General features: G+C 39.2%; 1 protein-coding gene across 5 annotated transcripts in view; it reads left to right on the top strand.

The window, feature by feature from the left end:
• Nucleotides 1–22,798, top strand: part of GPATCH2 (G-patch domain containing 2) — a 105,873-nt gene that overhangs the window by 12,826 nt on the left and 70,249 nt on the right. For all 5 annotated transcript variants that reach the window (XM_082217695.1, XM_082217694.1, XM_082217697.1 and 2 more), the window contains 2 exons: nt 4,545–4,727; nt 5,465–5,544. In XM_082217695.1, coding sequence (XP_082073821.1) covers nt 4,545–4,727; nt 5,465–5,544 — 263 coding nt within the window. The remainder of the gene's footprint in view (nt 1–4,544; nt 4,728–5,464; nt 5,545–22,798) is intronic.

Here is a 22,798-nt window from a genome sequence, read left to right as displayed (position 1 = left end):
GCCAAGTTTGCCTATGCCTGCCCTAAATGTACTCATGGTTTCGCAGACACATTGCAGAACTAAGGAGCAGAGCCCTTATTCTTGCTTTTCCTGTTTGAAAACGTTATATTTCAACTGAAATTACTGACTGAATGAAGGACATTCTTGGGTTCATGAGATATTTGACTGATCAGTTAGTGTTTCCCAATCCTAGCATGTATAGGGTGACACTTGCACTGGCATAGGGTAAACCATTCTTGTTGCCACAATAAGGCAAAAAGGTTAAACCTATTGTTTTCAGGAAGTTGATACAGTAGACCTTTTGAATGTTCTTGAAACGGAACACAGTAAAGGAACATTTGCATTGTTTCCTGTATTAAACATTTCATGCAAAATTCTTTCAGAATGTGTAAAAAAGATGATTTCATATCTTTGAAAAGTGTGATTTGGGGAATGAGCAACATTACATAAAAAACTGTTTCTGAACTACAGGCCTGATATAAATGTTGCATTCTATTTTTATAGAAGCATTTGGGAATTTGTTAAGTAAAGGGTAAAGGGACCCCTGACCATTAGGTCCAGTCATGACCGACTCTGGGGTTGCAGCGCTCATCTCACTTTATTGGCCGAGGGAGCCGGCGTTTGTCCGCAGACAGCTTCTGGGCCATGTGGCCAGCATAACTAAGCCACTTCTGGCGAACCAGAGCAGCGCACGGAAACGCCGTTTACCTTCCCGCTGGAGCGGTACCTATTTATCTACTTGCACTTTGACGTGCTTTCGAACTGCTAGGTGGGCAGGAGAATTTGTTAGTCCAGTTTAAAAAGCCTTACTTAGCAGTTGAAATGCAGCAACTCTCTTATTTCACACAACAGAATACAGGATATGTCCGCATCTTACACTATTAATTTCCCATGGGCTAAAGGGCCAAATCCCAAGTGTGGTCTCCTTGATCTAGGAATACTGTGCTGAAGTAAGTAATTGGGATTTGTGTCTTTAGTTAAGGTTAGTGAAGATGTAGTATTGGTCAGTCTATTGAACTGTGGTTAAGAGACTGTGTGCTCCCTTTCCGATCCCCTCTTTTCCATTCTTGAGTGTGAATGTTAACTACTATTTCCTCTTAACCCTTGATCATTAGAAAATGGAGTGTATCAGTTCAATTTTGGGGTCAGATACTGGAAAGCTATGCAAATAAAATAACTGATGAAAACCATGACACCACTTGCAAGCAATAATAATAATAATAATGCCTTGATTGAGAACTTGCCTTTTCCAGCAAAACAATACAGTTGCACATAAGTCAGCTTTAAGTTGCTTGGATGCAAAGTGTTTTTGGGTGATTCTCATCAGCACATTCAGCAAATACCTTTCTGTGAAAAGGAAAAAGTGATCATCTGGAGGTCCTTGATTGAAAATTGCTGTTATGTCTTGTCACCTGTTGAGATTAGGATTCAGGCTGTTTGCTAACATCTGCATATGCAGTAGGGACCCAGAGTTTTGTGTCGTACTCAAAATAGACCCATTGGAATCAATTGGCTTAAGTTAGTTAGTCCATTGATTTCATATAACTTGGTTGGATGCAACCTTTGGTGACGCCAAACGTTGAATTAGTAGTGTATACTGCATTAAATGATAGCTATAATTGTTTATTTAAATAAAAAACAGATTTAGAAAACTAAGGTTCATAAAGGCCTTCTATAAACTTCTAATATACAGGAAAGTGAGTAGTTTATTATAAACATAGTTAAATGCTACATAATAAGTTTTGCTCAATGAACATAGATAAGCTGCATACCACTCAGTTTGTTTTGTTGTTTGTGCTCCTTTTTTCACAAGAAATGGAAGGAGCAAGTTGTTGGCTAAACATCTATAGAACACGAAGAGGAATTAAAGAATTTAAACACCATTTTGTGGGGCACTACAATCTGTAGCTTGTTATGTGTATGGCTTTCCAGTTTTCTGAATCAAACCAATAGAGAGAATTGCCTACCCACAGAGCAGTAGAAAGGAAAACATAATTTTGTTGCTTTACGTAGTGCAGAATGGGGCTGAAACGCCACATGGAAATTCATGCCTCTTTAAGGTTGAGGAATACCTAGAGCATAGTTGTGGAAAACAAAGGTTCTGAGTTTCTGGTGCTCTTGGGGTACATTTGACCCCCCCCCCCGTTTACAGATGCTTAAACAGGGTTTGAATCTCCCTAATGGGGAAACTCTTCCTGCTCTGCTCTGCTGTTACATATCTGGTTGACCAAGTGTGCCCTTCTATCAGTAATGCACTGTAGTGCACCTTCAATAGTATATGGAGGGACAACGGATTTGGAGTGCTCCAAATCACACTGTTCCAGCCAGCCATTCCCTATGTTCTCCATTTCCCCACTTCTCTGTTTTTCTTGTGCCCCCCTCCCCCAACAGCAAGCAGAATTTGATCACAAGAGCTCTTTCCCCTATTGTGGTTTCTAGGCTGCTTTGGACCCCTCCTCCTTTTAAAAGCTTTTTTTATCTAAATGGTTTTCTTTCTTTTTGGTACTTCTACGCCAGCTGATACCTCCCTCTCATGTGTGTAAGGTGCTATTTGTTCTACATAAGAAACAACACTTGGAGAATGAGTTTGCTGTTGGTGTATAGACTGTTGTACACTACTGTTCTCTCTTCTGGTGATTTGTTAAAGGCTAGGGTCATGGGCATCTTTACCTAGAATTAAGTCTGGAGGACTAAGTCTTGGAATCACTGCAGACAATCTCAAGGGCAAGGCTGGGTCAGACTAAGGTAAATACTACAGTTTAATTCTGACCTTTGCTCAGAATAGTATTGGGGCTTTGGGTTGCCATTGCTAGCATGTATTAGTCTTAGTCTAAACAGTACAGTATTCATTAGTATACTCTGTTGCTCTGGATTATCTACCTAACCGTCAAATTATTTGGATTCCACTCCTTATTTGAAAGGCAGCGTGAACAATTTTCAAGCATGAGAATAGTTCCAACTTATTATGAAACAATGCTATCAGCCGATTTCTGCTGATCATTCTTAAAAGTTTGTGTAATAAATACCTAGTTCAGCCTCCATCAAAATGGTGCCCTCTAGGTGTTTTGGACTACAGCTCCCATGAGGCCCAGCCAGTACCAGCTGAGGCAGATGGGAATTGTAGTCCAACACATCAGGAGAGCACCAGATGAGAAGGCTAGTCTAGTACCAACAATTTGCTGATTGCTGTGCCATCTCCTTTATTTGGTGCCTAAGTATTTAACAGTTCAAAACTGTTCATAATGCAGGACAATTCATCCTCCGCTTGCTTGACTTCCTTGAGATATCAAATGCAAGCACTGATATCTTTATCTATGTGAAGCCTACCTTACACCATGGCTTAGATTTAAAGGAAGAGGATCAGAGTGCACCTGAATTACTGTTCTCTTCTCTTGGCGTGCTTGAGCAAAGCTTGTGGAGGTATCTTGCCTGGGCAGCTGCGTCCCTCCTCTTGTGTGCATCCTTCTCACATGTTGTGTGCATGTTTCCTTCCATCACCTAAGTTCACAGTCACAGTCACATATATATTTGTTTCCATTTGATTGGTTTTCTCAAACGTTAATAAACATTTTTTTAAAAAGAAAGAGCATCACAAGACTTTCAAGTTCTGTAGGACATCCCTTTAATCATGATAGACAGGCTAACACTCCTTTCTATCACAGTGACCTGAGGACAACCTGTTGCCCTCATCCAGGTAACGTAGCCACTCTACAGTAGGCTGCAGATCCATAATGTCCTTTCTGACATCACAAACCAGTTGTACTTCAGCAACCATCATTCCTATACAGAAAGTAAAGCATGACTCTGGATAAAATCAAAGTGACATGAGCATAGATGCATACAAGAGTTTCAGATGTTGATTTAGCAAAGTGCATAATTTTGTTTTACTTTTGATTTTTTTAGTTTCTAAGAGTCATTAAAATATCCCTGGACTCTTGATGTTTCCTGTGGTACTGTCATCTTTCATTTAAAAACAACTTTTTCAAAACTTATTTCTTAATGAACTTAATCAGATTAATTTGATTTGGTCACATCTGTTCATGATTGTTTCCCCCATTTATATACCATACAAATCATGAAATTAAGCTAATTATATACCATTATCAACTGCAAAGAACTGTTTTCACAGTTTTATTCTCTTTAATTCCCTGCAGGAGATTAAGGCTTGTTTTTGTTAGTGTTGGGAATGCAGTAGCTTAAATGGATTTCCCTGCCGTTATCACCAAAATATTAGCTAGTTTATTATTTTTCACAATTTCTAAATTGGTTCTAAAACATTGCATTTTATACCCCTTTTTTGGTGGCAGTACTAGTCATGCTAGTAAATGCCGTGTTCCAAACACTACAGTAACAACTATGGCAGGCTTCCTCAACCTCGGCCCTCCAAATGTTTTAAGACTACAATTCCCCTCATCCCTGACCACTGAGGAAGCCTGAACTATAGCATAGCAATAAAGGAGATACTGATTCTCATTAGGATTGGGCTTCTTTGGATAATAAACCTCAATCTCTCTTTTCTTAATGTAAGGTGTTTGTTATCACAGGTGACGATGAGCAGAGTGACTGGTTCCATGAAAGTGAACCTGGAGGTGCATGTGGGATCACTGGGATCATTCCCTGGTGGGAAAAAGAAGACTCTGCAGAACTGGAAAAAGAGTTGCCTGATCCAGTCTTTGAAAGTATCTTAACAGGCAGTTTCCCTCTGATGTCCCACTCAGGCAAGAGAGGTCAGCAACGTTTTAAGTGACCAAATTACACATTTTGAAATCGTTACCCTTAAGAGATGACACTGGATGGTTAAGGGCACTAGGGGTTGTGGTCAGAATGTCTTACCTGTGTGTTTGTTTTTATGCACCCTAAAGCTTTAAAGATTAATTTCTAGCTGGAGGATTGTAATTGCTGGAAAAGTGGCCATTCCTGCTGAGTAGCTTCTTTGTAATTCTCAGGATAACTCACAAATGTATCGTTTTAAAGGCATTTTGGTGATCGTAAAAATTATCTATGGCTGTATGCATGCTAGCTTTTCCGAGATTCGTAGGTGGTACGACCTACATTGCTCATGTTCTGTCTCTATTTTTCCTCATCATGGTGTTCCATGATAGTTTTGCAGATTTTGATGCTCTTCAATCCGTAATGGGGGGAAACTTAAAACGCTCCAAACAATACAATTAACAGTACGATCTTTTCATATGTTGGAGTTACTTTTTTGTGTGTGTCTGTTGGATGCCATCACTTGCATCCTGCCTTTTACCTGCAAAATACATACACTTTAATAAAATAAAAAATGGTAGTGACTTATTCAGTACTCTGTGAGCGTAAAGGATAGCAGGTGTAATACCAACCAACAGCCATTAAAATATCTCAGACAAGGAGACAGGATCTTCATTTCTTGGATTCTCTCTTAACGATTGCAAATGTATTGGTGTTGTGCACGTTTAAGCTGAGCTGAAATTTTGTTTTGTAGATTTCCAGACAAGGTTTAGTCACCTTCATGGAATGCCAGCAAGGAACATCAAAAAGGCTGCTGGGAATCTGACCACAATGGTAGGCTGGTTCCCATCATTTACAATGAACTGCATTTCCTCAATAAATTGAAACATTTTAAAAATAACTACTGGTTGTGCATATGTGAAAATAATTTTCTTACAGGGTGCAAATCAAGGGGTGAGACTTCGTTCTTCTGACGTTTTTAATAGTTGGGCTCTCCTTTCAGAACGGTATCAGTTTGTTGAACACAACTTGAAGGTCAAACTGACAGCATTAAGTATAGTCTAGAGAAGCTCTCTGTGTTAAACTGATCTGCTTATCTTTTAATTCTGGAAACACTTCCTTAAATATTTTTACCTCAAAGTCATTATTGATATAATATGTAGAAATTGGTTTAAGAAGTTTATACAGTGCCTGGATTACTAGATCAATAGATAAATTTAGAGCAACTTGATATCCTGTAGTGCCATTGTTAATAAAATAACTCTGTTGTACTGGAATCTGAGAATCCTTCTCAAAAGGTGGTAATGTAAGCCAAAAACAGAATACATGACATTTAACCTTACCGCATTCATTTGAAATTTTAGGATATAACTAATACCTGATAATCCTGGATCTCTACTTGCTTGCTTGCTTAATAAATGTACAAATGTGTAAAAAAAGAAAAGAAAGGAACTATGGAAACCATTGTGGATAGCAGAGGGAAATCTTAAAATTCTTTGTTCAGAAATAGCAGTTCTAAGCTGAATAATCTGCTTTAAAACCTTGGCCTGTGAACTTTGCCTTTAGAGGTAATGAATCAGATGAATGGTATCTAGTTGCTGGTTTCAGATCTCCCAATTTTTGTTTTTGGTTCACTGCTTGCTTGAGCATATCTGGGATTTGTAGCCCATTTTCTAGGCTTATTGCAATCTCACTCTGGTATTTTATAGAAGCTATTACAACTGATAGGTTAACTTCATGGTATTGATGATACATGGCTTAACCATGCTAAAAACTGCCTTCCCCCTCTAAATTGTAAAAAGATGATTAAGTTTCAATTGATGGAGATATACTGTATCTCTGTGTGTACATATAATGAGAGTTGTTTTCTGGCGCAATATCTCAGTTGTTAGAAACCCCTGTGGATGTTATAAAATTGTGCTTTAGAGAGAGAAATATTTTGGTCTTAAACAATTCCCAGAAAGCTGGGTATGTTTGTGTTGCGAAATGTTTGTCAAAGACACCAGCCATGGTGTCTTTTTGTTTTTTGCTTTTACTGCTGATTCAGTTTGTGAATGTAAATATTTTTGTGTTGGTGATGTGCTTTTATTTTCCTCTCTGAAAAATTTGTAGAGAAAATATTTACTTGACAATTATCTTCATATCAAATACAGACTTTACAGAGGAAAGCTAATCACATAGAATACTCTTCTTGGGGTGGGTGTGTGTAAATGTATTTGTTGCTTGATGTTACAAGTGTTTGGATTGCTGCAAATACAATGATTACCATACTTTTCCATGTATAAGACTAGGTGTTTTTTTTAACTTTAAAATAAGGTTAAAAATCTGGGGGCGTCTTATACACGGATAGTGCATATGCCCATTTTCTAAATTTGGGGTCCCCAGAAGTAGGGGGCGTCTTATACACGGAAAAATACGGCATTTAGGAAAGATGAAATGGATACACCTATATTATTGGGCAATAATACACAACAGTATTGGGTACCATATTCCTGATTCACATGCAGCCTGACAGTCCATTCCCTCACCCACCTCCTTGCATTCACACATTTGCCTTGGCCTGTCAAGAGAGAACACATATGCTTATTTGTTATCAATGAGGAATTTTCAAAAGCAATCTCTAAATTGCTGAAATCCAAAAAAGGAAGGGAAGAAATGGAATACCTATGACATCTGGTAATGCAGAACAAGAAGTAATTACTACTATTAGAATGTTACACTGAAAGCAAAAGTGCTTTTAGAGAGATTAATTTCCAGAGCAAAGGAGAATACTGCAAAAGCAACTCATTGAACAGAATTGGGATGATGACCTAATTCTTTCACTTTTAACGTAGATGAGTTTGTGATGTCTGTACAGGAACACTTGCTCAATACCTATGAAGGGAATAAAGGAGGGAAAGGGCACACTTTCTGGTGAGGCATAATCTGAGTGCCATACCAGGTTGCAATATGTATATGCATTGCACATGCATACCTGATTGTACAGTTCTTCTCAGCTTATGGTATCCATATTGCTTAATAAAATTGTACTCCCAGAGATATTTTAAACTATGTACAATAGGCTAACTGCAGGAAACTGGAAAAGCTGTGGCTGAATAATGATCATTTTGGTTTCTGATAGAATTGGATGATTTGAATTGTAACATAGCTGCTGGACATAAAATTGTTGGTGTTGTTGTTGTTGTTGTTGTTGTTGTTGTTGTTGTTGTTACTGCTGCTGCTGCTGCTACTAAGCAATACAAGGTAACTTGCAAAAACATCCACACAATTAAAACAAGATAAAATCTAGCATAAAAATATTTCACAGTAACTTTCAGTCAGGAGCAGAAAATTTTAAATTACAAGGCAGTCCTGTGCCTGCTTACTCAAAACTAAGTCTCATTGATTTCAAGGGAACTTGCTCCTAGATGAGGTGATACAGGATAGCAGCCTGGTACGCTCACTTGCACATCCCGAAAAGCCACTTCTGTGGGTTGGGAAATGGCATGGGAATTGTTGTGGAGGGGTGCAGCTGGAGGAGATTCCACGGCAATCAGATCTCCTACCTAGTATGAGGAAAAGTTAGACTGGTTCCTGTCAGGGATGCTTGGGAGTTGTAGTCCAAAAACCTTGAGGTTCCAGCTGCTTTGGACTACAACTCCCATCATCCCTAGCTAGCAGGACCAGTGGTCAGGGATGATGGAAATTGTAGTCCAGAAACAGCTGAAGACCCAGGGTTGGGAAACCCTGCTGTAGATAACCTATTTCTGTCAATTCTGACTGCAGAACACCTAAAAATCTAAAGATCTGCTTTGGTTTGGCATCAAGACCCTTTCCTTAACTAAGCCAGTGCTTTGGCTCTTGGTTTTCCTAGATGTATTCTTTCCCAGGTTCTATCATTTATTTAAATGACTGTTATTCTACCATTAGAGATACCAAATCCTTTGAAGGAGGCTTATAAGTAAAATTGAAACCAGAATAAGACAATATCAATGGAACAGTTTATCAGAATCTTCCCCACTTAGTAGTTAGTTCCAGTTACCCCTGGGCAGAGGTGGATTTAGGGCAACGTGACCGGTTCCACCACACTGGGCACTGAGCCTAAGGGAAGCTGCAGGCATCGCAACCATGATGTTGTGAATTGAACAGAATGGAAGGCAAGAGGTGGGGAGGTGTTTTGGCCTTACACAGGGCACTGCTGAAATCTGAAAGACTAAAGCCTGCCCCTGCCCCAGCAGCGGTCTAACTGGAGCAGACACTGATGAGGGTATTCTTTACATTTCTCTTTCACCCCCTTGTTCTTGCGCCATAGAACAATTTGGGACATCCAACTGAAGCAGGCATCTGGTATTATATTTGTGACATTTCTCCACTGTCCCTGATGCCCTTTCCATATAATAATAATACCATTCAACTGTGGCATCTCATACATCAAGTAAAGGGGGAAATGTTAACAGTTATGCCCTGTTACGGCCTGTTAAGGCCTCCTTTCTGACCACTTCTCGGTTGTGGCGATTTGTGCAGGCACACATATTGAATGTGCATAAAATGATCGTTGCCTATATATATCTTCCAGAAAGTGGTAGAGAACCGACTGTAATTAATATTTCTGGTCAAGCCGGTGTGATAAAGTCTGTTGTTGTTGTTGTTATATAGTTCACAACATATACCGTATTTTTGCTCTATAAGACTCACTTTTCCCCTCCTAAAAAGTAAGGGGAAATGTGTGTGCGTCTTATGGAGCGAATGCAGGCTGCGCAGCTATCCCAGAAGCCCGAATAGCAAGAGGGATTGCTGCTTTCACTGCGCAGCAATCCCTCTTGCTGTTCTGGCTTCTGAGATTCAGAATTTTTTTTTCTTGTTTTCCTCCTCCAAAAACTAGGTGCATCTTGTGGTCTGGTGCGTCTTATAGAGTGAAAAATACGGTAAAAGGGAAAGGACGCCTAGATGGTTAAGTCGAGTCGAATTTGACTATGTGGTGCAGTGCTCTTCTCATCTTTCATACTGAGGGAATCAGTGTTTGTCTGCAGAAAACTTTTTTGGGTCATGTTGCCAGCATGAACACCGTGGCAGAAGCCAGAGTACATGGAAACCCTGTTTACCTTCCCGCTGCAACGGTACCTATTTATTTACTTGCACTGGTATGCTTTTGAACTGCTAAGTTGGCAGGAGCTGGGACAGAGCAATGGGAGCTAACCCTGTTGCACAGATTCAAACCTCCGACCTTACGATCAGCAAGCCCAAGAGGCTTGGTGGTTTAGACCACAGCGCCACCCGTTCCCTTAAATACATAATACATAATAAAAACAAGGACTAAAAAAAAACCAAAAACCAATAAACGTCCCGTCTCCTTCAACAGACATTTAAAAGGGGTGTAAGATATTAATCAGCCAAAGGCCTGGTTGAAGAGGAATGTTTTCGCCTGGCACCTAGAGGTATATAATGAAGGCACCAGCTGAACCACCCTGGGGAGAGCATTCCACAAACAGGGAGCCACTGGAGGAAAGGCCCGTTCTCCTGTTGCCAGAAGCAAGGGACACCCTAAGAAGGGCCTCAGATGGTGATCTCAGGGTCTGGGTAGACTCATATGGAAAGAGGTGGTCCTTGAGGTATTGCAGTTCTGAGGTGTTTAAGGGTTTATAAGTCAAAACCAGCACTTTGAATTGGGCCTGGAAACTAATTAGCAGCCAGTGCAGTCAGGCCATATGTGTAATATGCTCAAACCATCTTGTCCCAGTGAGCATCCTGGCCACCAAATTGTGCTCTAGCTGAAGTTTCCCAACCATCTTCAGAGACAGCCCTAGGTATAACACGTCACAGTAATCTAAGCTAGAGGTTACCAGAGCATCTGGTTAGGCTAACCCTATCCAGATGGGGCGCAGCTGAGCCACCAGCCGAAGCTGATGGAAGGTACTCCATGCCACTGAGACCACCGGAGCCTCAAATGACAACAAAGGACCCAGAAGTACCTCCAAGCTGCATACTCTTTCTTTTAAAGGGAGCAGGCCACCTCCCATCCATCTGGTCTAGGGAACCACCCACTAACTGTGCATCAGTCTTATCTGGGCTGAGCTTTATTTTGTTGGCTTTCATCCAGTCCATTTCCAAGGCAATGCAATGGTCCTGCACATCCACTGCCACACCTTGAGATGTAAAGGGAAAGTAGAGCTGTGTGTCGTCAGCACAGAGGATAAAATCGAACTCCAAGGAACTTCACACTGAAGTTCCACACTGCACAGGTTCATTAGGAAGGACCTTTTCTGTAATTTTGGATTTCTGTTTCAAAAACACCTCGTTCAGCCAACGAAAAAGTGTTTGAAGGAGAGTGGTTTGGATGGTGTATTGATCTATTTTTGAAGGGAGGAGTGGGGGGATTTCAGGAAATAAAGGTATCCCAACAGTAACTTCCTGTTTAAGAGATTATCAAGAGTAGGACCAGACATTTCTGTATGGAAGTCTCAGTTGCATGCTGTTGTATACAATGATCCATATGTTTACTTGCTGTACAGAGGATAGTTAGCTCCTACTGCTCCAGTAAATTTCTGGGAGCAAGGAAAGTAACTCCAAAGTACTGTATTTTTCGCTCCATAAGACGCACCTAGTTTTTGGAGGAGGAAAACAAGGGGGGGAAATTCTGAATCTCAGAAGCCGGAACAGCAAGAGGGATCGCTGCACAGTGAAAGCAGCGATCCCTCTTGCTGTTCTGGCTTCTGGGATAGCTGTGCAGCCTGCACACACATTTCCCCTTACTTTTTAGGAGGGAAAAAGTGAGTCTTATAGAGCTAAAAATATGGTAAGTTAGAAATGTTTTCAAGGCTGATCATGCATGAACCTAGTACAGCAAGTCCATATGTGTATCCCTAAGTGAAATATGAAGTTTTTCACTCCACTGTTTTGCCCATGAAGTGCATCTAGCAAGGTGTTCTTTATATAGAAGCCTGTTCCAGTAGCACAGGTAGTTGCTTCTCATTCATGACGTCTTTCTAATGTAAACTACTTGTGTCAGCTACACAGTTTTAAAATTATACAATATTTTAATGTTCACATTTTTATTCAACTTTATACATTTCTGGCCTATTGATCTGCCAGTTCATAGATAACAGCATAGAATAGTTTGATTTTTGATCTCTGCATTCTTTACTGTACAGACTTTACTGTACCTGATATTGACTATTGCTGAAACAGTACAAATTCTTTCTTTCCTTCCTTTCTTCTTTTCCTTTTTTTTAAAAAAGAAAACCCTTTGGGTTTGATGGATTTGTACTCTTCAAAGGGAAACAAAACACTAAATATTTCTAATCCTGCATTATTTACCGCATGGGTGGTTAAAATGCTACTTTAAGTCTCATAAAATTTAGAGGAAGAAATCGGCCAACTGCAGCAGGAATTAGATTTAGGAAGAGAGGTACAGAGTCAAAATATTGCTACAGAATTAAATGTCAAAAATCTTCTTTAATAGTAGATATATAGTTCACAGTGTCTGGTTATGATTAATACATTTAATCTAAATCACTGAAAGTTGCTCTCTCCTTTTCCATAAAATACAATAGGACACAAATCAGTTTTACTGTAGATGGATAACAATTGGAAAATAATGCATCTTCCCGCCCAATAAATTGTCAGTTATACCTTTTAACTAAAATCAATTTATCTTTTGAAAATTTATTGCAATTTCTAATAATAAATCTTCTCAAATGTTTATTCATTTGCTGCTTGATACATTTGCGCCACTTTTGCTATGGTCTAATGTTTTTTTTCTTTTGATTCATTGTAAATTAGAAAATCTATTTTGAGTCAATTTTCTAGTTAAGAAGTTAAAATCTATAACCCAACCTTTTTCCTTTTTATGACCTTTACACATTTTAATACCCTTGAACTTTGTTGCCGTCCTATAAAATTTTGATCATAAACTGATTAAAAGACTTGTAACTTGTTGAAAAGGAATTAGCTAGTGAAGCAACTAGTTGAGATACTTGTATCATAGATTTTGATTGCATAAGACTAATGGAAGAATTAAAGCAGGTGAATAAGTGTAGTACTGAATACACTTTAGTTTAATTGAACATATGCAAGAAGAAATATCCTATTTGCATTTGTACTCAATCAGTGAGATAACAAGCATCCTTTTGTCATCTTTTAAAACTTTGGCAGTGTTCAGACAGTCTTATAGCCCCTTTGCTCCTTCCTCTGTACAACTTGGCAAACAAATCAGTTTCCCCTTTTGTCCAAACTAGAAACTGGTTAACTGCTTCAGAACAAGCCAGGATATTAAATTGTTATTTGAAGTTGGCTTAATATCGAAATTGGCTTGATAGTTCTGTGCATAGCCAAAGGCTTATCCAGACATAGCCAATAATTATTTCAAAGCATTTACAAATAACGTCGCATGCATGCATTGATATGCTCAGATACATTTTTCTATTATCTTTTTAAAAATTCATGCTTAATTTTCCAAGATGTCAATTATTTCCAGTATGACAAAACTGTTTCAAAAGTAGCAATGTTAGCATTGCTTGTATAAAAATAATGAATCCTTCAGTAGTTGATCATATAATTGCTCAGATTATTTTTCTCCTTTTCCTTCTGATAAACTTTTCTGGAAAAATAAATGGGGGAAGCTCTATCTTTTTTAATAATAAAAAAGCAAGGAAAACTGGCTATAAACCAAAAGACACCCTGATTTTCTGCAAAACTGTATTTCCTTTCAGTTCAGATCACCTTTCATACCTAGGACCTATAGGATTCCATATACAATTCAGTGCCTGTCTGTACAAACAAAGGAATGTTTATTCCATGGGTAGACAAACTAAGGCCCGGGGGCCCAATCCGGCCCAATTGCCTTCTAAATCTGGCCCACGGACAGTCCAGGAATCAGCGTGTTTTTACATGAGTAGAATGTGTCCTTTTATTTAAAATGCATCTCTGTGGGGCCTGCCTGGAGTTTTTACATGAGTAGAATGTGTGCTTTTATTTAAAATGCATCTCTGGGTTATTTGTGGGGCATAGGAATTCGTTCATTTCTTTTTCTTTTTCAAAATATAGTCCACCCCCCCCCCAAAGGTCTGAGAGACAGTGGACCGGCCCCCTGCTGAAAAAGTTTGCTGACCCTGCCATATTCAGATTACTCTCACCACTGAAATAAGTCTTGGAAGTCTTGCTCATGTTAGTATATGCTGAGTTGTGGGGATAGACTGTTACTCATTATAGTACTTAATTGGTGCAAATCACTGTGTGCAGTCCTCAAAATAACCTTGGTATCATTGCATCTACATAAACAACTGAGTCTGAAAGGAGGGGATTGCACATCCAGTGTATCTATAGCTTGGTTTTAGGAATTCAGAGGAATTAAGTGACCAAGTGATTGTACAGTGGTGCCTCGCAAGACGAAATTAATTCGTTCCGCGAGTTTTTTCGTCTAGCGAATTTTTCGTCTTGCGAAGCACGAAATCCCATAGGAATGCATTGAAATTCAATTAATGTGTTCCTATGGTCAAAAAAAGTCCAAACAAAGCCAAATTTGGTACAACAAGAGTTTATTAAGTGCTCTTTAAAGTCACACATACTGTAAAGAGCATTTCAAAAATTGAAGGAACAATAAATTAAGTTTCTAAACATGACAGAAAAACATTTAAAAATCAACAAAGTGTACAGTACATTTTCTAAGACTCTGGAGGGACAACTTGAAGAAGGTTCCTCTTCCACTCTTTGCTTCTTGCTGAAGAACCCCCTCCTCAACTGTTCCCCCAGCCATCCACCACACAGAAATTCAAATCCATAATTTTTTTAAAAAAACCAGCAGAGTGGCCCAATGGTCACAGAAAATCATAAAAATGCAGGGGGGAAAACACACAAGCTTCCAGATTCTTGCAAACCCCTCCCCAACACCAAGTCCTTGAATTCCAAACACCCCAACCCAAAATCCAAAAAAACCCCAAAAAGTTTTAAAAGTTTAACTTACCAAGTGGCTGCAAAAGAAGTTTTGGAAAAGCTTCAAAAATCACCAAAGTTTTCAAAAACCTCAAAAAAGGCTACCACACCGCGTTCTATGAGTTGCTCCTCGAAGTCAAGTCACAACTGTATTAACGGTGTTAAGAAAAAGGAAACAAACTTGCAAGACGTTTTTGTTTTTCATCTTGCGAAGCAAGCCCATAGGGAAATTCGTCTTGCGAAGCAGCTCAAAAAACGCAAAACCCTTTCGTCTAGCGAGTTTTTTGTCTTGCGAGGCATTCATCTTGCGGGGCACCACTGTACAACATAAGACTACAGGTGATGCCTTACAAATAAGGTAGCATATCAGCAAGAGAGGTTTTTGTTCATCCCCTCTTCCTGCATGCTTGTTTTCTCCTTACAGGTTTGTGTCTGTACTCTGAAGTGGAGCATAGATTTGAAATCTCTTGTCAACTTCCACTCTTTGCACACATTGGCAGATCAGATCAGTATATACAGCAGAATTATGTAGCTACATCCTAAGGTAACGAGATGAGCCATATCACTTCGGAATAACTGATTTGCTATACTCTTTTTATTATTTCTAGATGTTGCAAAACAAAGAAAAACACCCCCAGCATATGTTTCCTCCAAATAGAAACCTAGCAGTTATCACTCAGTTCTCCCTTCCCCCCCCCCCAGTGTGGGTCAGCATTCAAAAATGTGATTAATCTCCCCCCTCCCCCCCAGTAGTCATCCAAAGTAGTATAATCCAGTGTGCCATCTCAGAACTCTGACCACCAAATTCTACTGCAGGTGATAGTTCTGATAAGACTTGTAGATTCAGTGATTGGCATTCTGTATAATTATGGCCCATTATACAAATGTCATAATACCTAATCATGTTTTGTTTACACCATAGACGCCAGAATGTTGACAGACTTGGAGAATGTTAGAAAACACTTCAAAGACAACTGGGAAGAAAATAATGACTTAATAAATACAGTAGATCAAGACATGGCACATTAGTGAATCTGTTAAGTTGATAACATCTTGAGTGTTGAAATGATTGATTTCTGAGGTAAATAAATCATTTGCATGGAAGCATTAGAATTCATTAATTTCACTAATTACATAGTGAAGAAAGCATCTGTTTTCTTCACTAAAGAGCAGGCATTAATTACAGGTCTTACCTGTTCATCTAAAAATAGTGTCAATATGTTCAGTTTTCTCTCTTTAAATTGTTGATTTTTGTAGAAAGGCTTATGCCATTATGAAGTTGCCAAGACCTCATTAATAAAGCAGTTTTAAATAAAATTATGTTCACCAAAAGAAAAAGAGAATATAGTAGTCTTTTGGTAGTATCTCAAAAGATTTATAGATTTAGAATACCCATCTTTTAATCCACAAAATCAGTCTCTTCATTATTTTACAATCATGTGTGGAAGAAATCTTAAATCCAGCAAGAAATATAAGGAAAGGTTCTGTTGTACAAAGCCTCTTCCAGATTAATAGACCCAAAGGAGAATGTTAAAAGTATAACCCATGTAAGATAATGGAATGTTCATATTTTCAATTTGTGGCTGAATGTAAATTCCATATTGTAGGCTTTGAAACCAAGAGTACTATTGGTAATCCCTTACTAGGTATTTTCAGTGAAAAATCAGAAGTGAGTTTGGGGGTAAAATTGCCAGCTTCTTAGTATGCCTGGGTAGTGCTTACAGATTCTGGTATATGAGTCAAATATGCTAGCAGCAAGGTGTGCTTATTGAGTTTTTGTGTCCTGACAGGTTGGATGTATCACATGGTTAGTTTACCAGCCATGTCACATGCTATTAGTTAGAATAAGTTGCTTAAAGCTGGTAAAGGCAAAAAATTTAGGTAGAATTACATTGAAATTTCAAAACTACAGTCATTCAGTGTGAAGAACTTTAAAAAAAATAATATTGTTTTATTTAGTTTTCAATTTTACATTTCAAAGTAAACATTCTACAAACTTTAAAGGAAGCATGAATAACTTTAGACCACCTTCAGGACTTTTTGCATGAACCTCCCTAAGGTGGTGGTATTTTCTTGCCTACAAGGATTCATGAAAGTACATATGAACCATTTGCATGTCCAGCTAGAACAGGCTTCCTCAGACTTGGCCCTCCAGATGTTTTTGGCCCACAACTCCCATGATCCCTAGCTAGCAGGACCAGTGGTCAAGGATGATGGAATTGTAGTTTCAAAACATCTGGAGGGTCGAGTTTGAGGAATCCTGAGCTAGAGCATGTTAGTTATCCTATGTTTTATACTGGGAGCTGATACAGTGCTTTGGCTGAGTATCAGGTATGAGCCCAGTTCAAATTTCATCTCAGCCACAAAGTCTCAGGGCTGGTTTTCCCTGCACTACATGGGTGAAAGGCACCACTCAAAGCAGAGCTTTTTTTCAGCTGGAACCACACAGAACTTAATTCCAGCACCTCTCAGGTGGGCACCATTGCCATTATAAGAGAACAAACATGGTGCATTCCGGCATCTCTTTTTCTAGAAAAACAACACTGCATCAAAGCACTGAACTCATGTGCTCCCCCCGCAAAAGAATACTGCCATGATTCTAGAAGGACTTCTGCCTCATTCACTTACAAGATGAAAGCATCATGTGCAGGTCAGGTATCCTTACAACCAACAGTCGTCAGTTAAACATGGTTTGCTTTCCACGCACTCCAGAAATTTATAGCTACTGGAAATGAGTATTTACTGTCTTGAAATGAATAGGTAAACTCTTGATCTCTGCAGAAATGTAAAAATAATGGTTGAGGATGAGGTACTTCTGTGCCTTGTTTTATTCTGCTTTGCTGGGGGAACTGGAAGTGGCCAACTCTTCTGTAGATCTGCATGTAGCCCAGAGGTGTCAAACGGCCTTGATTTTCACAAAACAGATTACTCTAGTAGAGTGCCAGAACCAGTTCGCTGTTCAGCTAAGTTAATCAAGTCAGACAAAAGCCCAAGCACAGTACCAGCTCAGAGAAACTCTGTTGGCACCAGCCTAATTAAAGATAAACTCCTAAAGCGTTCATTTATTTCCCTAGCAAAATGTACAAACTGGTAAAGTACCCACAGCTGGGGAGAGGAGGGACTTCATGACCTCACTTAACCTCCCTAGTATATCTGAGAGGATTCGTCTTGGCAGGTCCATCTCGGAGGAAGAGATCATTGAAGCCTTTAATGGTCTGTCTCTTGGCAAAACGCCTGGCACAGATTCACTTGGAGCCGATTCTTTAAAGCTTTTTTATGCACCCCTTAGCACAGAGGTCTTTTAAGTAACTAATTTTCAGGAAATGATATGTTTCTTGTCTGGGTTATCTGATCTTTATCCTTTTTGAGAGCTGTGAGGATCCACTGCTCGGTGTAGGCTTACCATCCTTAACTTTACCTGAATAGTTAAAAAAGTATACCAAACTTTAAATAACACACTGGCAATGTTCACACACAGGGGTGCTGTCAGAGCTGCCAACTTGAATAAAAAATTGTATGGGCCCAGGTCAGTCCCTCCCTGCATAATCAATCACATGACACAGTGCACACAAACACATACACACCATTTGAATGGCAATACCTATCAACTTTGGGGGAGGTGGCCCCCCTCAAATATTTTATTGTGGGGGCCAAAATCCCCACAGCCCCTAGGAGTTGGTTCCTATGTTCACACATAACACTAATAACCCTTGGCTGAACTAAACCACAGTGTGCCTGAGCTGGTTACCTGCTTGTGCAAAGGTGGGATCAAAGTAGGAATTCTCAGACACAGTTTGTGCATGATAAGGTACGATAAGCCGACGTTTATAGCTATGCATTACATGTGAATGCAGCCTTTAAATGCTTTCACAGTGAAAGTTTGCCAGCTAGCAGATGTCGATCAGTTGGCTCTTGAATGGTTCTACTTGTACTGGTACAGAGTCACATGGTGGATAGCTTCCAGTTATCTTGGGATACTTTCTTGGGGCTGTTCATTCCTTCCTTTCCTCTCCCCCAATGATCAATGCCAGCAAGAGACCACTAAATGAGATCATTCTGAGCTTCAGTGTGTTGGTGGCATTTCACTCTGCTCTACTTCATTTGACATTGGCAGTTTCTACCCCAAATATTGTGCTGTGTGCCAAGTCGAAATTAAATCCAGAAAAGATTAAGGTACCTGTGTGTGACGCTGTGATAATGTCTCTCACGGTTGCCTGATCCAGCAGACTCTTTTTACTTTCTTAGGGAGGTGCTGCTTGTTCTGCATCTATAAAAATCACTTCTTCTGGAAGTTCACAAGGAGTTGGACAAGGTTAGGATACTGTAGTGCCATTTCTGTGTTTTCACATGCCTTTGATGGGTGGCACTGACATGTGAGCCATTAGCAGGGATCATAGAATCACAGAATTGTAGAGTTGGGAGGGAGTTGTTTGTTAATTTGTACAGCACTTCACACACTTTGTTGTTGTTGTTTAGTCATTTAGTCGTGTCCAACTCTTCGTGATCGCATGGACCAGAGCACGCCAGGCACTCCTGTCTTCCACTGCCTCCCGCAGTTTGGTCAAACTCATGCTGGTAGCTTCGAGAACCCTATCCAACCATCTCGTCCTCTGTCGTCCCCTTCTCCTTGTGCCCTCCATCTTTCCCAACATCAGGGTCTTTTCCAGGGAGTCTTCTCTTCTCATGAGGTGGCCAAAGTACTGGAGCCTCAGCTTCATGATCTGTCCTTCCAGTGAGCACTCAGGGCTGATTTCCTTCAGAATGGATATGTTTGATCTTCTTGCAGTCCATGGGACTCTCCAGAGTCTTCTCCAGCACCATAATTCAAAAGCATCAATTCTTCGGCGATCAGCCTTCTTTATGGTCCAGCTCTCACTTCCATACATCACTACTGGGAAAACCATAGCTTTAACAATACGGACCTTTGTTGGCAAGGTAATGTCTCTGCTTTTTAAGATGCTGTCACACACTTTAGTAGCTTATTAAATAGTTATTGCTTACAAATTATTATTAAAAATGATATTAGGAGGGGGCATAGTTTAGCAGCAGTGTGCATACTTCACATATAGATCCATATCAGTCCTAGGTTCAGCCTCTGGCATCTCAGTTAAAATGGATTAGGTAGGAGATAATAGGAAATACTTTTTCTTGAAATCCTGGGGAGCCATTGCTAGTCAGAATATACAGTACTGGACATCAGACTTGCTACAAAAGGTAGCTTCCTGTGTACACAGACACTGTGACTTTAATTGTTGCTTATTCCAAGCAGCTGACATTGGGTGGGTTATATAATTTTAAATAAATATATTGGGAAGAGGTAGAGTAATTAATGTCTCTTAGTCATGCTTGGAAAAGGCCCATTGATGTCAGTGGGTTCTGCTCTTGAGTCTGATATTGCTTATTCTGTCAGGCTTTCCTGCTTAAATTTCTTCCCTTTCATTTTACTGGATTTTTTTTAATACTAAATCAAAAAAATATTCTGAACATATATAATAAGTTGATTTGGCAGAAGTTGCAAAATGCCATACAAAAGTTAAAGAATTACAAAGTATACATAGGTAAAATAACCTTGGTATACCAGTTCAACCCAAGCTGTAGTCTTGGGACATTAACCTCTGGGATTTAAGCATCCTAACTCTGTAGAAGTGCACCTTCCCTCTATTTACAACAGCTACACAATGCTGTTATACTTATAGCTGTGTTCAGGGGGAGTAGGAAGATCATAGGGTTTAAATTTGCAGTGCGATGTATGCATCCCAGATTTCTGTGGTATCTTGATATTAAATCCCAAGAAGCATACAGTTTGGATGATTTGTATGTGCTAAGTGAATAGATTTACTGCTATAGTTTGAGCATTTTTAAATTAAAATATATCACTCATTCTGAATGTATTGATTTACACATCTTTGTGTCAATATTAAGTCGAGTGACTTTCCCAATAAGTTAAAAAGATCTGGCAAGGCAGGTTACATTGAGTGGATTGCTTTAAATTTATATTTGTGTCTGTACTAAACATTTTCACTTTTCTGCCCTTTATTCTTAATCAGTGTTAGAGTTTTGAAATGTCTGCTAATCCAAACCCAGATGAAGGCCTTTTCAGTAATGAAAATATTGCCTTGTCAAGTAACTGATTGTAGATCTTAGCCAGTTTAAATATTCATAATTCCAGTTGAGAAATGTAAGGGAGTTTCCTGGGTCAGTTTTTTTCTGACCTAGATGGAATTATAATCTTTGAAGAGTAGATAAATTACTCAAGTGGATTGTGCAGATTGCACATTGCTTTTAAATTTTGAATTCTTTAGTTAAAACTCAGAACCTGCTTTTTTTGTGCAATTCACTATCAGTTTAACCACTTTTTTAAAAACAACTTTTCCTCTCCTTCCTTCCTTCTCTATACACCAGTGGACTTTCTAAATTTTATGGATGATAAGCTTTTTATATTGTTATCATTTTTATTTTGTCAACGATATAAAAAACACAATTTTCATGTGGAGAAAAAACACACACTGAATGGGATTGCAACCTGGCTTTAAGCGGAAGCCAAATCCCAAGACACCAGGAGCAGACAGGTTATTCTGCTGCATTTCTGTATTGGATACAGCCTGGAGGTGGTAATGGATCGGATTTGGGCAAACAAACGGAAACTTAATCCTTAGAAGACACAGGTGCTCCTGGACAGTAGAGGTGATTTGGAGATGGGTTGACACTCTCTTTGAAAATTTGAAGTAGCCTTGACCTTGATTGCCCCATGACTGCTGTAACCAGGAGTGACTTGGGCAAGTTAAGGGTGGTACACCAACTACACCCATTTCTGGAGACAGCACATTTGGACAAGGTGATACCACTGAGAGGGCCTTTTCAGTGGTCATGCCCAGGTCTTGGAACTTCTGAGGAACAGCTTCTTGCCACCATCTTTAATGGCCTTCCATCAGGTGGCAAAAGCATTCTTCTTAGGAAAGCTTTTAGGATATGCATGGTTTTAAACTCTTACGCTCCTTGTGTTTGTGTTTTAACCAACATTGGTTCCAAATTGTTTTAATGGTGCTTGGCTTTCATTCCACTGTTGTTATTTTTAGATTTTTGAAATTTTAATTGTCGTTAGCCCCCTTGAGGGTTTTTTTAAACACCTTGGGGTTTTTCCTTTAATAAAGGAAAGGCAAGTGAACATGACTATGTCAATTAATGTGTTTGCATACAGAAGGCCCATCCATGATGGTAACTCAGGCATAAACAGATGGTGGACTTATTTGAGGATGAGAGGTTCTTACTCTTGTTTTTCATTCTGCTTCTACTGTGTTTTTACTGCTCTGTTCTAATACCATATAACAATATTGTAAGGCACCCTGGAACCGATAACAAGAAGCATGTGCTATAAATTCCAAAATTTATGAATACATATCGGAGGACGCACGCATTTAGTGTTATAACTAAACTATTATGACTTCTACCACTCTCAGTGTACAGAGTGCTTTGTAGTCTTTGTACAAGAAGTTTTGTTCATGTGAAAATTATTCTCAAAATACAATTGTATCAAATGTTTAAGTTGTAGTTGCCTGCAGTTTCCCTTGGCTAATCAAGAGTGTGTGTAGTACGAAGCAAACATTGTTGCTGTTCTCTCACCCTTAAAAGTCACAAGGCAGCACTCTTGGTTAGCCAAGTGAGGCCAGTGAGTGTCTATTAATACATAAAGTAAATATGAAATTTGCCTAGGTTCTCAAGATAAAAAATAGGTTCGGTAACACACTAGATAATGTTAATCAGAGTAGGCTATAATAAGTCATGAGAACATAAGATCTCTTTTAGTCCTGTAATGCTTCAATATATCAAACCAATGCAAGGAAAAAATATGGGTGAGGGGTAGGGAAATGTATTGAGCAAGTTTCAGTTTGCATTTTGAATACCTTTGAAAGGAAGCGCTGAAACATGATTGGCTCTGGAATACATTTCTTTTTTGGCAGTGCTTACCAGTGCAGTAGCTCATCTGAGAATTCATTAAGCTTTTAATTGTGCTAGTAGTTCATTATAGAAAACATTGTGGGAATGAGTATAAAGTTTGTAGAAGTCTCTCATCACTTACACCATCGTAATCCTGTTTCAACCAATGGGAATACCTCTGGCTAAGTGGCATGCTACAATCCTAATAACTTCCCTTCCCAAAATTACATTGTGTTTTATTACTTTA

This window comes from Podarcis vaucheri, assembly GCF_965113315.1.
Source record: "Podarcis vaucheri genome assembly, chromosome: 3".
Classification (NCBI taxonomy): Eukaryota; Metazoa; Chordata; class Lepidosauria; order Squamata; family Lacertidae; genus Podarcis; species Podarcis vaucheri.
This window is presented reverse-complemented; position numbering and strand designations above follow the sequence as displayed.